General features: G+C 38.0%; 2 protein-coding genes and 1 non-coding gene across 7 annotated transcripts; 1 reads left to right on the top strand and 2 right to left on the bottom strand.

Moving 5' to 3' along the window:
- Nucleotides 1-603: 603 nt before the first annotated feature.
- Nucleotides 604-5,542, top strand: LOC135596004 (uncharacterized). Of its 3 annotated transcripts, XM_065087633.1 has the most exons (10): nucleotides 604-699; nucleotides 952-1,013; nucleotides 1,950-2,069; nucleotides 2,192-2,291; nucleotides 2,501-2,581; nucleotides 3,184-3,233; nucleotides 3,410-3,560; nucleotides 3,732-3,788; nucleotides 4,978-5,099; nucleotides 5,167-5,542. In XM_065087633.1, the coding sequence occupies exons 1-10, from the start codon at nucleotides 685-687 to the stop codon at nucleotides 5,372-5,374; spliced, it is 966 nt and encodes a 321-aa protein (XP_064943705.1). In that variant the 5' UTR covers nucleotides 604-684; the 3' UTR covers nucleotides 5,375-5,542. The 3 variants fall into 3 exon arrangements, with proteins under 3 accessions (XP_064943705.1, XP_064943707.1, XP_064943706.1); XM_065087635.1 differs by lacking the exon at nucleotides 952-1,013 and having other exon boundaries at nucleotides 605-699; XM_065087634.1 differs by lacking the exon at nucleotides 3,184-3,233 and having other exon boundaries at nucleotides 683-699; nucleotides 810-1,013.
- Nucleotides 5,543-5,728: 186 nt separating this feature from the next.
- On the bottom strand, nucleotides 5,729-5,799 carry TRNAG-GCC (transfer RNA glycine (anticodon GCC)). Its single transcript has one exon. It is a non-coding gene; the product is annotated as a tRNA-Gly (tRNA).
- Nucleotides 5,800-6,888: 1,089 nt separating this feature from the next.
- On the bottom strand, nucleotides 6,889-16,098 carry LOC103968823 (carboxypeptidase SOL1). Of its 3 annotated transcripts, none has more exons than XM_065087631.1 (16): nucleotides 15,848-16,098; nucleotides 15,302-15,368; nucleotides 15,108-15,203; nucleotides 14,795-14,825; nucleotides 14,626-14,682; nucleotides 13,243-13,338; nucleotides 13,006-13,128; nucleotides 12,732-12,836; nucleotides 12,459-12,505; nucleotides 11,448-11,573; nucleotides 11,241-11,343; nucleotides 8,344-8,406; nucleotides 8,150-8,233; nucleotides 7,781-7,844; nucleotides 7,575-7,595; nucleotides 6,889-7,465 (listed from the first exon to the last, which is right to left on the bottom strand). In XM_065087631.1, exons 1-16 carry the CDS (start codon nucleotides 15,960-15,962, stop codon nucleotides 7,152-7,154), a joined length of 1,512 nt encoding a protein of 503 aa, XP_064943703.1. In that variant the 5' UTR covers nucleotides 15,963-16,098; the 3' UTR covers nucleotides 6,889-7,151. The 3 variants fall into 3 exon arrangements, with proteins under 3 accessions (XP_064943703.1, XP_064943704.1, XP_009380424.2); XM_065087632.1 differs by having other exon boundaries at nucleotides 15,302-15,435; nucleotides 15,848-15,992; XM_009382149.2 differs by lacking the exon at nucleotides 7,575-7,595 and having other exon boundaries at nucleotides 15,848-16,095.

The raw sequence follows: 16,098 nt of genomic DNA, 5'->3' as shown, positions 1-16,098 counted from the left end.
TCTATCGATAAAAATATCGTATTTATTGTCACGTATAAAAAATACACTAAAATAGGATTAAAAAGATAATTTTTATAATATTATTTTTTTTTTCATTTAAATGAAAATTTAGGAGAGAGAAATTTTTTTTATTATGAGATAAAATGAGATAGTTATATTCAATTACTTCATCTTTTTCTTTTTGTCATTATAGTTTTTTATTATTGAAAAAGAAAACGTTTAAGAAGGATCTTTTATGATCTTACCTCCTCATAAGTCTGACTTAGGATAGTTGCTAAAGAATTCACATAAGTTACATAAGAATAATAATATAAATTTTTTAATCTCATTTTAATGTTATTTTTTCATATAATAACACATATGGTATTTCTCTTTCGTAAAATATAAGAATTTTAATATATATATTAAAAATATAAAATTTGAGATACTAAACACTTACATCGACAAACAACGCGATTTCTACATCGGCAAACACTTACAATCACCGACCAATGTTATCCATCATATGTTTTTCTTCTCGTAAATAGTTTAAAGCCTTTTATTATTATTATTATTATTATTATTATTATTATTATTATTATTATTATTATTATATATTTTACCTCCGTCGGTCGTCGGATACATAAGACAGGCTTCCGCGGGAGATCTCAGTCGAAAGAGTCAATTAAGCTGCACAAGTCGAAGATGTTTCTTCAGAAGGTACGCTCTCGTCTCATCCCTTACCTGTTTGCTATTGTTGTTGCTATTCCGATGAGGTGGCCAACCAGAATCTTGAACCTTCCTTACGGGTGCGTTTCTTGAAACCAAAGATGATGATCTTCGATGTGGGGGGAAAGAAATCGGCAACAAATTGCGAGGGCCTTTTTCTCGAAGCTAAATAAGATTTCGGATGCGGGAACTGATTTTCTCGGAATCGGAACTAAAGAAGCTTGTTTTCCTTGTGGATCTTAGGCATGGAGGACGGCGGCTTTCGGCTTGTACGGCTTCACGCAGTTCACCAAATCCGGCTTCCTGTAATCCCCTTCTCGCACGCCCGCCCTCTCTTTTGCTCGATTCTATGGTTACGTCTGTTCATGTCGAGATGGGCCTCCGCCCCATTTTCCCGAAATTTTGATAAGCCCTTTTCGTGTCTCGTGAAGCTACTTTTCTATTAGGAAACCGGTAAGTTCTTCCTCAAGCAAGGAAAATGGAGGTGAGACCACACATGTCCATCTCATGCAGTCAAAAAGAAAAAGTAGACATTGTGGTTCTAGAAGTTAGTCGAGATGCATTTTTTGTGACCAGAAAAAAAAAAAAAAAAAAAAAAAAAAAAAAAAAAAAAAAAAAAAAAGAAGAACACCCGCTATCTCTATGACTAGTCTGGTCTTCTCTTGGGTGAGGTTAGGTGACTGATTGACTGCAACCTCAAGAGAACGGTGCTTATTCCATATCTACTAATTATCTGCAATGATATGAAGGACACCGGAAACGTGGACAAGATAGACTTCTATATCAGTATGTTAGTGTTGTGACTGACATGTACATCAACCAAGATAATGTTGGATGCATACTGACTACTTGCAATGACGCCAACAACGCTGGTAAGGTGGACGAAATAGACTTAAGTATCATCATCTTATATGGCAAGAGACTAAACCTGTTGCTCTTAAACAACCATGCCTGAATTGGCGGTTTCAAGAGCATTTCAAAAGCAATTTTCATAAAGGAATATGCTTGGCCCTGGAAAGGAATTAATGATGGAGCATGTTGAAGTTGGCAACAGAATGAGCAAAAGGTTCCATGAATCAGTGTTTCTCACTTGCTGTTTATGATGTCTCTGTGCTGATTAACAAGTTACCAGGCAATGGTGCCTTTAGGATTTTAGGTCGAGAATTTCTATCAAATGATAGTTGCTCTGGGTTTCGTGTATTTCACCTGATTTCTGCTGATATTGGATTGTACGTAACCAGGGAGCATTCCAAAAAGTTCAAAGAAGAAGATATGCAAGTTCATATGGAGGGAAAAAATTGCATGGTCACGGGAGCTAATTCCGGCATTGGTTATGCAACCGTCGAGGGTCTGGCTTCACGGTAATGACTTATTCTATGATTAAAAAAGTTATTTGGTGAACCGATGTACTCCCTAACTAAATATACTATTTGTTTACCCTCAGCAAATGCTTGTTGCTATGACATGTCAAGTTTATTTGCAGAGGTGCAACCGTCTATATGGTCTGTCGTAGCAAGGAGAGGGGAGAGGCTGCACTCTCTAAAATTCAGTTGTCCACGGGTAACCCAAACATACATCTGGAGGTATGCTGTCTGATGTAGTTTGTGTTTTGCTTGATCTAGCTTTCCTCAATCTTTTCTTGGGCTACATAGGAAAGTTTGTCGATGCGTCATCTATTTGCACACAAGAATAAGAACCTTTGATGGATTCTCTTCTCCTACTATGCTGATAACCTTTTACCAGCTGTTGCACCTTCTCACTTTCTCCATTCTGTTTACATTTCTTTTGGCAGATATGTGATCTTTCTTCCATTAACGAAGTTCAGGCATTTGTGTCTAGATTTTCTGTGCAGGAGAAGCCTCTTCATGTCCTTGTAAGTATGATAAGTTAACATAATTACTACCTGGCAAGATTGTTAAGTATTCCATGATCTTAAACACAAATTCTGATTATTGCATAGGGGTGCATAAGGGAAGGGAATGAACTGCAAATCTTTGTTTATAGTGGTCTTTATAAAAGTAACAAATAATGAAAACCTTCAGATGACAAAATCCCTCGATTACTCTTTCATCATAGATGCGATATGTTTGACCATGGTCTGTACTTAAATATGTGTTTATGTGCCCATTCTGTAGCTCCATACTAAATCATTGTTGCACAGGTTTGTTCCTGAATTATTGTTCTCAAGATAATCATGTACATATCTCTTGTAGATGTGTACATGATTATTTTGAAGAAACATAACTTTTTATACAGATACACATTATATATATAAATAAATAAATATATATATATATATATATATAATATAATATAATATAATATAATATAAACCTTTTAAAATGTCTAGTTTTGTAGTGGTAACAACATAGTTTTTTCTTTTATTAGGGGATTGGTTGAATTACCTTCTCTTATGGATTCTTAATATTAGAAAGAAACGAGGAAGTACATTATTGAACAATTCTGTTTATCCAGGTTAACAATGCCGGTTTATTAGAGCAGAATCGAGTGACTACGCCAGAAGGGTAATTCCTTGTTGTAGTTATCATATCTTCTTGATATTTTCCCTCTAGTGATATTGTTCAAATTTACAGCAATACGAACATTGATAGACCTAGAATCTCATCAGTTTAAAAAATTGTAAAATTCACATATATCCATTTGATACTGCTACTTGCTTAACTATGCTATTCTGAATCAGATTGGAGTTGAACTTTGCTGTTAATGTAGCCGCGACTTATGCCTTAACAGAGTTAATGATGCCATTGTTGGAAAAAGCAGCACCTGATGCTCGAGTTATTACAGTTTCTTCGGGTGGGATGTATACAACACCTTTGACGCCAGATTTACAGGTAGCTTTGTTCTAATTCATGCTTCACACATTTTAGGTTAAAGTCCGATGAATTAATATGTGTTCAAAATTTTAGTTGTATTCTTGCGGGGTCACTACTTGTATGGCTATTTCAGATTCTGAATGATGTTACCATGTTATCTCGCACCTTATTTTTACTTCATGACTGCAGTTCAGCGAAAGCAATTTTGATGGAACATTACAATATGCTAGAAACAAGAGAGTGCAGGTTAGTATGTATGGTTCAGACTCCAAATTTCCTTTGGATATATCCATGATTTTAAGAATGAGCACCAGGGTTTCAGGAAATGCTACATCAACTTGCCTTGTCCAATTTGACTTAAGGAAGATTTATGAAAAATCATTGTTTGTTGATAAAAAATTTAATGTTTCACCAAATTATTTGATGGAATGAGGCCTGGTATATATTGGAATCGAAATCATTTTCCATCTTTAAACACTCCTTACGATTTTGTCCTTTAATAATTTGTTTTCTTTAATTGTCTTAAAAGGTCAAATTAGAGTTTATCTGGAGTCATAAGTAAAGAACTACAGTCTTAATTAGGAAACATGCTCTTGCTATTTTAAAATCAAGTTAATAGTTAGAATAGGGAGGAAGAGCTGGTTATGGCCCTTGTTTCTGAAATTAAAGAGCCCCTCAAAGAGCGCAAATTTGTTTTTCTCTTCATCTCTTTGGAATGATAGTTGAGTTTGAGAACAAAATATTTAATAATTATAAGGAGCCTTGCCATTTGACATCTTCTCTCTGCATCTTTTTAATTTTCTTGTATTCTTTTTCTCTATTTTTTCTCTGAACTTGTTTACCTTTTATTTGTGTAACATAGCAACCCTGACAATCTATATTTTATCTTTATAGTAGTACGTTATTTGTTTTTTGTTATTAGATGATCTGCACAATTGTTCAAGACAATTTTCTCTTGTAGCCTCCAGAATTGCTGGTGCTACAATACATTTTAATTAGTATAGTCATAATGTTTCCTAGTAGTGCTGTTGTCCATTTGGCATTCTGCTAAGTTGATAACCACGGGAGCATCCCGTTGAAGCTAATGGCAACTCGATTTATATGCTGTTGGGGTTAAGTTTGGTCATGAAACCTTATTTTTTGGTGCAGTATGCAACCAATCTCTCAGGAAATTCTGCTATTCTAGTGCTGTCAGCTTTTGTGAACAATAGTCTTATAACCAAGCAATAGCGATGGAGGATCTTTTCATGGTTGAGCATTTTAGTCTTTATTGGTCACCTTTCTTGTTCTCTATGAAACATTATAAGATCTTATTACTGGTGGGACGAGGGATGTTGATTATATTTGAGGCTGCTCAAGGAAAAATGGGAGGAGCAGCCAGAAGCTTCTGCCCTTTAAGTTTATTTAATTTTGACTATATTTCTTCTGATTTTAGGTGGCATTGACCGAAAAGTGGGCAGAAACCTACACTGGTAAAGGCATTGACTTCTATTCGATGCATCCCGGCTGGGCCGACACACCCGGCGTAGCTCAAAGCTTGCCTGGCTTTTCAGAAAGGTAATTGTTCTAATGTGACTGCAAGTCACTGCTGGCATGAATTGCTCGACATTCTTGGATATGCCAGGTTATCAGGGAAGCTGAGGACGAAAGATGAGGGAGCAGATACGGTGATTTGGTTAGCTCTGCAGCCGAAGGAAAAACTAAAATCTGGAGCCTTCTATTTCGATCGTGCTGAAGCACCGAAACATCTACTCTTTGCTGGCACTGCCCATTCCCATGCCGCGATCCACGGCATTGTTGACGGCCTCCGTTCCTTGTGTAAACTGCCCTGATTGGTATATTTCTTTTGCTTCATCACCAGAACAAGATGTTCAAATAGTTTGGGCTTGATCACCAGAACAAGATGTCCCAGTTATCAACTGCTGGTGCTATGGCTTCGCTGTATCTATGACCGAACAATTCGTCACTAGGATGAAGTATAGCTTGGTGTTGCTTTGATATATTGTGTGTAAATAAAATATATGGCATGCTTACTGGTGGTATAAAGAAGAAGGAAATAGGTATTCAACTTGCACAAGGAAACAACATCGAAACGTTTGGACAACCGAGAAGAGATTTCCCGTCGATTCGGAGCCAACGAAGGATCTCCTGTGCGTGACCAAAAAACCACAAAATAGAAAATTGAATGCACCAGCCGGGAATCGAACCCGGGTCTGTACCGTGGCAGGGTACTATTCTACCACTAGACCACTGGTGCTCTCTTTGGCATGGGTTTAACTATTTAATAGATCAAGAAATCTTGGTACCCCCTCTAAATCGATAAGGAGGCATAGTTATAGCATAACATCCGAAGGACAGTATTGACACCTGCGGATGATGAGATTTGGGACCTCTGTGGCCGTCGATCTCCGATGACGCGAAGCAGTACTCCACCGGAGAATGATGTTGTGGTGTGAGATGTGAAAGATCGGAAAGCTGACGCTAGGAAACAGAATCTTTCTGTGTGGTACGGGGCGTGATAATTAAAAGTGCATGTTACGTCCTTTAGATTCTGGTCACCGATTGGTGAGAGAAACAAACGGCAAGTTTGACGCAATCGACGCCAAAAAAAAAAATTTTCCGATCTTTTCTCATCTGTCTTGGATGCGGTAACACTACCTACAGGTGCCTGCACTCCGTCTGACTTCCTCAGGGCATTTTGGTTCTGGTCACCGCCAAAATAATTTTTTTGGGGACTTTTCCTCGTCTGCAACGTATGCGGTAGCAACACCGCACATGCGTACTCCTTCCGATCGCTTGGGTTCTGGTCACCGCAGAGTGATACGAAGAAGAATGATATTAAAGGAATAAACAAAACCACCAAGAAAACAAATTTCGGGCAACCTTGTGATCAGCTTGGCATCAGGTAAGTACATGGGGATTCTCATACTTCCTCTCAGTCAAAAATCCTTCCACGTTTAAAATTCTCGAAGCCGCAGGTGAGACAAGAATGGCCTCTTAGAAGGAGAAATGATTTCAACCAACAAAAAAAATTTTTTTTTTTTTTGAGCCATTTTATCATCTGGCTGGGAGGCGGTAAGAACACAAAGGTGCGTTTCCACCCGCCGGACCGATAAGACTCCAATATCCTCCTACCACCGTATCTTGCAACATACGATCAAGCAGACGTCGATCCAGAATTTTTAGTTTTCTAGGGCAGTTGTTTGAGAATGCTTTGCATCATCAATCTTTGGAGACTCATCTGACCGGTGCCATCAGTGTTCTCCACAACACTGTGTGCTAGGTAGGGTCTTAAATAGAAACAAAAGCATAGCTTGCGACGGAGAACAGTCTACTGCAAGAAGGGTAAGGAAACCACGCAAGAGGACCTCATTTTCAATACAGTTTAAATCACTTACATGACCTCATTTTCAATTAATGCAAATACTTAGTATACAGCAAGCAACGATAAATTCTGCTACTGAACTATGGCTGGCTCCCATCTCGTGCTTGCAGATAACGATACAGCTACTCCCTTGTAGAATGCATCACCATCAGGATCACCCCAGGAAACCAAAAAATGACGTCTTTATAGGTGTTGACCAAAGAATTACTATGTATTAGTTGGCTTTAAACAACCACTGGTCGTTTTTGTGTGATCTGTCTCCGCCGGTTCAGTAACTTGCACAATGTTTTCCTCCTCAACAAAAAGCAGAGAAACAAGGATATGCAGACAAGAATATAGATTTCCAGGTGGACCCCTCTTAAATACTCAACCAGCTCAAGCTTGTCTTTGCCATCACAGCTGCAGCCAAATCCTTTAACACTAGTATGCTCATTTTTGGTTGCTTCATCAGGATCCAAAATGAAATCCAAGCTAGCTGATTCATCTCCTAGCAATATTCGTGTACCTTTTTGCTGGAAGCCAGGCATAGACACCATAACTGAAAAATTAAAAAAAATGACATTGATACAAAAAAATGAATATTGTTAACCTGGTAGACATCAGATTTTAACTTGAATTCGTGGATTCATAGAAGAGTCATTCCGTACCAATGTCTTCTGCTTTGACAACTAGTTCAAAATTTCTTGTTAGTCAAATGGTTCAAATAATTGGTAGTTACGGTGGCAATGCACTCGGCAGAACCAACATTTTGATACTCACTATGATGACCATAGAGCCACATTTTGCAGCACCAAGAATCAGCTTTAAATTATTTAAAGGGCAAAAGTCAGACATATGCTAAAAATGATGATACCTTCATAGCTCTCCCCCGGGGTCAACATTCGATGGTAATCACCCAATGTACTACTGGCATTCACCTAAAAAAAGAAAAAAAGGAAAATTTACAAGTCAAAGAATCTTTTAATATGATGACAGTAGGTACGATGTTCTTTTTTATTTGAAGAATGCTATGCAGAAGTCTCCTCTCGTTTCATAGAGGCCAGAAATCAGAACTAGGCCCCCATGTTTGAGCTGTTCCACAATAGCTAGTCAAACTAGAGGATGCTAGTAAATTATAAGTCCAGTTGCATCAAATGCCAGCCACAAAAATCAGTTCAGTATACCATAACTTCACTTTGGTATAATGTAAGAATATAAACTGTAATCACAGGACAGAACTTACCTTGTAGTTGATCCCCTTGATCATCACAGAGGCAGGCAATGGATGACCATCTTTTGATGAGAAAATCCTTCCATGAACCCCTGTCTGAAATGTAAAAAGTTATCCAGATATCATATTACTACATAAAATTGAGACTTGGGATTGTTGACAAGATTTGTAGCTAAATGATAGTAAAGAATACATAAATAGTGTACCTTCACAAGACTTGCTACTAGGTTTAACATACTCTTTCTGTTGTAATCCCAGATGATAGGAAGCTGAACATAGGAAACAAAGGAAAGAAGAATGTAATTAATGTCTTGGTGATATCATAGAAGAGGTCAATGCAAATACAAGTAAATGCATCCAAAATCTCAAACAGATTGAAGAGGGTTTTCAAGCTAGGTCTTCAAGAAAATTATAATATTTATTTATTTTTAATTTTAGGTATGTTATTTGTTGCACCTCCAATTTTCAAAAACCTGCTAGTAATGAAGCATCAATCAATTTTTTACAGTAACTCATTTTGGTGATTGATTTCATATTTAAATACTGTCATACTCTTTTAGAAATAAGTTGTAAAGGGAGATTATCCATTTCTTCAGAGTCACAATAATTACATAAATCAGGCCTGCCATCACACCCGGTGTTTGGCACTAAGTAATTCTAAAAGTATGACTAATTTCATCCACACTGATTGATAGAGCCATTCTAGCAGTCTCAGTTAATTCCACAGTCTGTCTAGGTCCTAACTGGTTAAACCATTTTAGGTAACTGCGCTGGCCGGAAATGTAAGAGACCAATTCTAGTGTTAGCAGACACAATCATGTGCAAAATAAATTCTCAGTTTATTACTAACATGATTTGCTTTCTGCAATGTGTTAGCTCTTAAGAGTCATGGGATCTGCAGTTCATTCCCTTATCCACCATTCGAAGTATATGCACTGCATATTCCGATCTAAATGTCATTTGACGGGAGGATTTGTTGTGAATTTAAGATGACAAATGGCAGATGATGGAGGAGACTGTGATTCTAAATGCTCTTAACATGAATATATCAACTATACATTGACTTAAAGGCTACTCCTTTTAGCTAAACAACACCAATCCTAGAGGCTTTAGAATTCTATCATTCTTGGACCTTTTTGATCCCCACAAAAAATTCTCTCTGTTCTTTATTGGATCTCCTTGACTATAATTACAAGTAGTGTTTCCAAAAGGCGCTCGCCTAGGCACTCAGGCGAGGCGAGACCCAAGAGCCTCACAACACCTTAAGGCAAGGCGTTTCAGTGAAGTGTCGCTCAGCGATTTAAAAAGGTGCTCGGGCGCTCGCCTAAGCGCTCGGGCGAGGTGAGGCGAGGCCCGAGCGCCTCGCTAATCTCCCAGGCGGCGCGCTTCAAACAGGCGCCGCCTGGGCGCTCGCCCGAGCCCAGGCGTTGGGCGCTTCGGGCGAGCGCCTGGGTTAGCCAAGGCGACCGAACCAGGATTTTAGCTCCGGTTCGGTCTCCGATGGTTAGTTGGTTCAATCGAACCAACTAAAATTGCTATAAGTGACAACTGAACCCTAACCCACGCCGCCGCTGCTCGCCGCTGTCGCTGCTCGCAAACGCTACTGCTGTCGCCGCTCGCGCTTCCCGCTGCTCGCCGCTGCCGCTTCCTCTTTTCTCAGTCAACAGACTCAGCACCCCCTTACACTTTCTTCTTCTCCTTCTGTTAACAGTATACAGTATACTGTTAATATTGTTAGGTTTATTTGAAATTATTAATTTTCAATACTGTTAATAGATTTTTTTTAATTTAATAACATATTTTAATTAAAAAATTTAAAAAATTATATTTATTAATTATATTATATATTTTTTATATTTTAGCGCCTCGTTTCGCTCAAGCGAGCGCCTAGCGCCTCGGGCGTTTTTGGACTTTGGCACCTTTTGGCGCTTAGTGCTTTTTAAATCACTGGTGTCACTCCGGCGCATGGCTGAGCCCAGGCGCTGTGCGCCTCGGACGAGCACCCGAGCCAAATCAAGTCAACTTCGAGCTTGGGTTTGACTAGGCAAGTAAGTTTGTTTAATCGAAGCACCTAACGTCACTTACCCTAACACCTCTCGCCCCACGCTCGACTTGATGAAAGAAATTAGAAGTAAAACCCTTTCACTAGCTCGCCACCTTTATATGCTTCGTCTGCCACTGCAACTTCATCCATCACCATCGGTAACCTTGTCCGTCATTGTAGCTTCTCCCACCATCGGTTTCCAGCTTCCCCCACCTTCCTCTATAGCCACTGGTTACTTCTCCATCTTCTCAGTCATCTCTTTCTCATTTTATGGGTAATACCTTCTTCAATTAACTTGTTGCATCATATTGGGGTGGTGCACTATTACTCTATTAGGAATTAGAACTTAGTTCTTCTAAGTTCACATAGGTAGGAACACCACATTGATATAAAAAAACTGCTTAGAACATAACGACTGTTCAAAAATTTTAATTATATATTTTAAATTTTGATATTCATGAGCACCTTGTTTCGCTCGGGCGGACACCTAATGCCTCGGGCGTTTTGGGATCTTGGTGCCTAGCGTTTTTAAAAACACTAATTACAAGCAATAATTTTTTGTCCAAGAGATTTCCAAACAAACATAACATTGGAGAAAATAAGGGTCTAGTACACTAACTTAAATTAGGACTTCAATAACAAAGTATCATAGCAACAATATTTAATTAGACATCCTATCTGAACAAAAAATCATCTTAAAGTTGTACTGTTGAGCTAACTACACTATGTTTGGTTGATATTCTTATTTCTAGTTTCTTTTATCATCTCATCCAAATAGCTATTTCCTTCTTGCAAATAAGGTATCATGATCTAGTGCCTAATTCTGTCGAATAACTATCCCTAGAAGTTTATATGTTATCTGTAGAATAAAATAAAATAATTTAAAGAACTTGTAGTTTGGTGGAAGCATAAATTATACTAAGAAAACAGATCCAACAATGTTGAAAACAAGTTCTTATATTGCAAGAAACATCACGATGTAGTTATAATAAATAGCTAAGAACATTCTCCAAGTGGATCAAAACATAGGGCATCATTTATGAAGGATTCAAACAAAACCTCGTTTGCTTGAGGCCATTTATTATCGCTAATTTCCAAAGTCAATTCGAAACAACCCCCATGAATGTAGTTCCAATCTTGCATTCCACCATATATAGGGTACCTAACATAAGATCAAGTTTGGAAAGTCAAAACTTAGGGTTAAACTAGTTACAGGAGTCGAGTATAATCTAGGACACAAAAGAAAATAGATCTGATATATCATACCACAGTGCCCCATTTGTTATCCCTCCTTCAAATTCTTGGCTCAGGGACATGTTATAGTGTGAACGACTATAGAGACTAGCCATGTAGCGAAAAGTCTTATCATCAGGGCTTGAAGTATACTGTTTCCTGTGACCAATGAACAAAGACATTCTTGTTAAGCGTGATAGTAAAATATGTCAAAAAATATGTAAATGATCAATTGCATGATAGAATTATTCATATGTATATTAGTATATACACATCATTGAAGTAATAGTGAAGTCTTAACATTTAGCGCCCACTGCAAACTAGTGCTTCACAAAAATACTACAGAAGAACTAGCTAGGTAAAAATAAAATGACATTGGAAGCTCTCAAAACGTAATTCCTTTCTCACTAGAGACCAATTATATCACACTGTTGACAGAAAATGGAAATATGAACTTGCAGCAACCACATGACCTTTTTTTAACTTCCCAAAGATGCCAAACTACTAGTATTATACAAAAAAAACATGGGTTGAAATGAGAACTTCACATAAATCTGCAATAGGAACACAAACACAAAGTGGTAGAAAATTTAACAAAACTATAGTTTCAATGTCACAGAAAAGTGAGGAAGTTACTTTCGTGTCCCCACAGGGCAAACACTAGTGAGGCAATTATAAAGAATTTTATGCAACAGAGCCATATGACTAGAATAAAGCATCAGCTTTGAAACTAGCTATCAGTCTCAACTGGTTACGATAGGCATCCCCATCTTGATCAATTTGCATTCAGTATTCCTATTATTTTGCACATGGGGAGCAGAAAAAAAGGACATTATTAAACTGTAGAGTTAACAAAGGAATGGTTGTAGCACATCCTATGTGCTACAACCATGTAAAATTCAATAACATCAACAAGAAAAATGGTCACTAGTTCTTTTTAACTAAGTTTAGTTTGAATAAAGATGAATATTTTATGTTATAGAAGCATGTATAGAACCAAGAACAGCTGCACCATAGCTACTTAGCGGCCACTAAAAAAATTACCGTGTATCTTGGGAGCCATCCCAAGGATAATTTGCAACAAGCGCACCCTGTAAAGATAGCCAAGGAGTTAGTGTCACACTGCCAACACATATATGTTGTATGAGATTCATAAGTGAAATGACCTGTAGCAGACAGGAATCAGAACTAGGAATTCTTTAATAACCCAACAACTTATATCAGCAATAAGTTTAATTAACAAAATTCGGTAATACTAATGTCAAAATTCTGAACATTTTGTTGTGCAATAGATGATAAAACAGAAGAAGCTGTTACCCCATGTAAACTTGCAGAGGCTGTGAAATGACCTTCTTTCACCCAAGTCATAATTGCTCTTGTTTCTGGTTGGCGGGAGTGCTTGATATCATTTATAGGATAAAACTGAGAGGATTTATGTTTGTCATGAAATATCATCAGCAATTATTTTTGTGCTAAATAGTTTCAGTGAGCAGATAAACGATATGTAACCTTTTAGTGCCATTTTGTCAACACGTAAGAAATATAAAACAGTGTTCATCATGATAATTCCAATTCTAATGCAACTACTCACTTGGTCAGGAAAATCTCGATTCAGGTCCACGTTATTTGCATTCCCACGTCTCCTAAGAGCAAATCCATCAGGATTCATTGTTGGAAGAATATGCAGATGGACATGTTTAACAATTAGTGTTGCCTGCAAATAGAGAAAAACAGATTGGTTTACATAGCAAAAAAGTATTTGAATGTGTTAACACTGACATATAATAATAACTTTATTCCCCTTCTGCAGGTGTGGGCAAATATTTACCAAGGTATCCGTCATATAGTTGTCACATAACCAATTTGCAAGAAGCATCAGTAGCTCTCGTCCAACAGGTTCATCACCATGAACGTTACCGACGAACTACAATATCCATTAGGTGTCTCCTCAGCACATTAAGCGAGCCAAACTAGAAATTCAAAAATACCACATGTAGACATAACATACTTTACAAGTAATGTACATATGATGTGGAAAGTTCTATCAGATTTGTTGCAATTTAAGCTCATACAAGCAACGAGCAATCTTGAAAGATTTCCCTACACCTCAGAAGAATCTAGAAGGAGAACACAAGCACTTCACGTAGAGTATTATTTATCTAAAAAGAATACATAAATGGCATAAATCACAAATCCTTTGTGCAGCAATTGCCCCATTTCTTTCTCTCTATATGACAAAGATTAGTGCACTGACAACCAGAGAATCAATCTGATCCAAAGTGGGATAAGCCTTTAGCAGTTCAGATAAGACCAATTCCCAATACTAGAAAACCCAGAGTTAGGAGAATTAACTCCAATGAGAAATTTTCAGGAACATGGCATGCAATAGTGACAGTACAAAAATCTTAAACAACACATTGATGCAACTAGGTGAAGGCAACATATTGATGATCTAGGCTAAGATAATAGTAGAAATCAATTTTGAAGTTTTGAGTCAAACTGTCAGCTGATAACCTACGCTTACTCATCTATTAAGTTAAAGAGTGTGGACATAATCAACATGTATGACATGTTGAAGACAATTACATAAAGGAAAAAAAACAGTATTAAACAAAAAACACTTTATAAGTTAACTAATCACCTTAAATTTATAAGGAAGTTGAACTCTCTTGAGTAATGAAGAGCACCATAATTCGATATTTTATTACAAGCTGTAGCTCCATAAAGTGAAGTTTATAAAGGTTAGCTTGTGAAAGGGCTTAGGTTTGCTGATTGTAGCAATAGTTCTGAGAGGTCTCTGTTCCATTGATGCACCATATGGGATGTGCTAGGAATGATAACATACTTATAGTCTTATACTTGAACGTGATGACTCATTTGATCTATCGTCTAGCCCACACTGGAAAAGTGTTCAACCATGGTCAAGGGAGGATTCTGGCAGCATGGGTTGCTCCATGTTAGGAAGCTAATGAAAACATGGCTGAATACCAAGCATTGATGGCAGGCGTGAGGAAGGCACAACTCTATAATGCATAATTTTTTTGAGGCTGAGGATGTCCGTTGGATGCGTAATTTGGTTATTTCTTGAGCTAAAAAACGTATGGTTTTATTAGAAAAGAAGCTTGTGTGAGGGCTTCAATTAAGTTCAGATCAGTTTATCTCTTTTTTCAGAAGTGAAAATTGTTGAAGAGAAAGGCTAGAAGTCACTAACCTTAAATGAAGGTTCAGGCTCTTCTTGCCCAGGCTTGTCAGATATTTCAATTACCCACTATAGGCAAAAAAGAAGATGAATTTGATAGTTAATAGAAACACACTCTATAAAACAGAAAAAAAGTGTAATAGAACACAACATGTTTCTTTCACTTGAAAAAGAAGTTTACCAATGGATAACCCTGGACACTCTTTCCAATGCTGAATCAGGTTTGGAGGATCCCTCAAAGAGAGAAGACAATGTAGGTCAGCATACGTAGGGGAAAACTCGCAATACGGTGAACTAACAAATCCAAGAACAAGACTACAGTAAAATGGTGCCATGACATTTAGGTTGAAGTTGTGATTTTAAATTTATCTCTGTAATATGCCCACTACCATACCATCTTATGCTATATGAACCCTCAAGAAAATCATCAGACATTTGTCGTTTCATTAATGAAATCACAAAAGAGGAGCATCTAAATGTTATATCAAATTTACCTGTATATCCTGGTAATATTAGCACATCTTTTACTGAATTTCTTTACAGCCTCCTCAAGCTCGGAGTTGCTCATATACCCACGAGTCATTTCATCGCTGCAAGTTTGTTAAAACAGTAACAAAATGTTACATTTCCTAAATACATCCATCCTACCGAACGTAGTCACCAAATTCGATTACCACTCAATACATACGTTATCTCAGGATAGTTATCTTCAAACAGACGCCGGGCAAGGAGACCACCTCCACGGCCCATAAACCCTGCAAAACATACGCGTCACATGACCGCTCGGGTTTGGAGAACTCGTGCCTTTTGAACAAATTCTTGCTGCGAGAGATAAATTGACCGCCATAAAGAAGAGATAATCACACAACTCCGTTTTCTTTAGTTACATTAGTAACAAATCCTTAGTTCTTGATTCAGAAAATCAAATCTGTTAGTTATTTACTGCTCACTGGTAACGCCTAAAGTCAAAAAACCCCTAGCTATCTGCATAATGGTTCCATCTAACGAAACCGCAAATTGGAACCCTAGAAGCCCGACGACGGCCATGTCAATTTCAAGATTACCATCACTTGCATCGTTCACAAACCTATCGTGGCCCATTTGAGAAAAACAAATCGACGGCATCAAGAAATCAACAACGCAGTTCCACAAATTTCTCACCGGATGACTCGGTTCTGGCGGGTCAAGCGAAAAGAAACGGACTCGAGATGAAAATGTAGGAAGATTAGAGAACCTGGTGAAGGATGCGCGCCCAGGTCCCCGCCTCTAGCGATCGTGTTGGTGGGACATGAGAGAAGGGCAAGAAGAAGAAGGAAGAGGCGTTTCAAGACGAGGGAGACGAGCTCCATCGGTGGCCCGACCACCAGACTCTCTCGGCCTTAAGGCGTCTAAAAGGTCATGAGATCCCCTTCTTGCGCTGAAAAACATGAAAAACAAAAACACAGCTCGCCGGCACTCCACAAGAAAACAAAAACAAAACACGCG

This window comes from Musa acuminata, chromosome BXJ1-10, assembly GCF_036884655.1.
Source record: "Musa acuminata AAA Group cultivar baxijiao chromosome BXJ1-10, Cavendish_Baxijiao_AAA, whole genome shotgun sequence".
Taxonomy (NCBI): domain Eukaryota; kingdom Viridiplantae; phylum Streptophyta; class Magnoliopsida; order Zingiberales; family Musaceae; genus Musa; species Musa acuminata.
The sequence above is the reverse complement of the archived record's forward strand: the minus strand, read 5'-3'. Positions and strand labels throughout refer to the sequence as shown.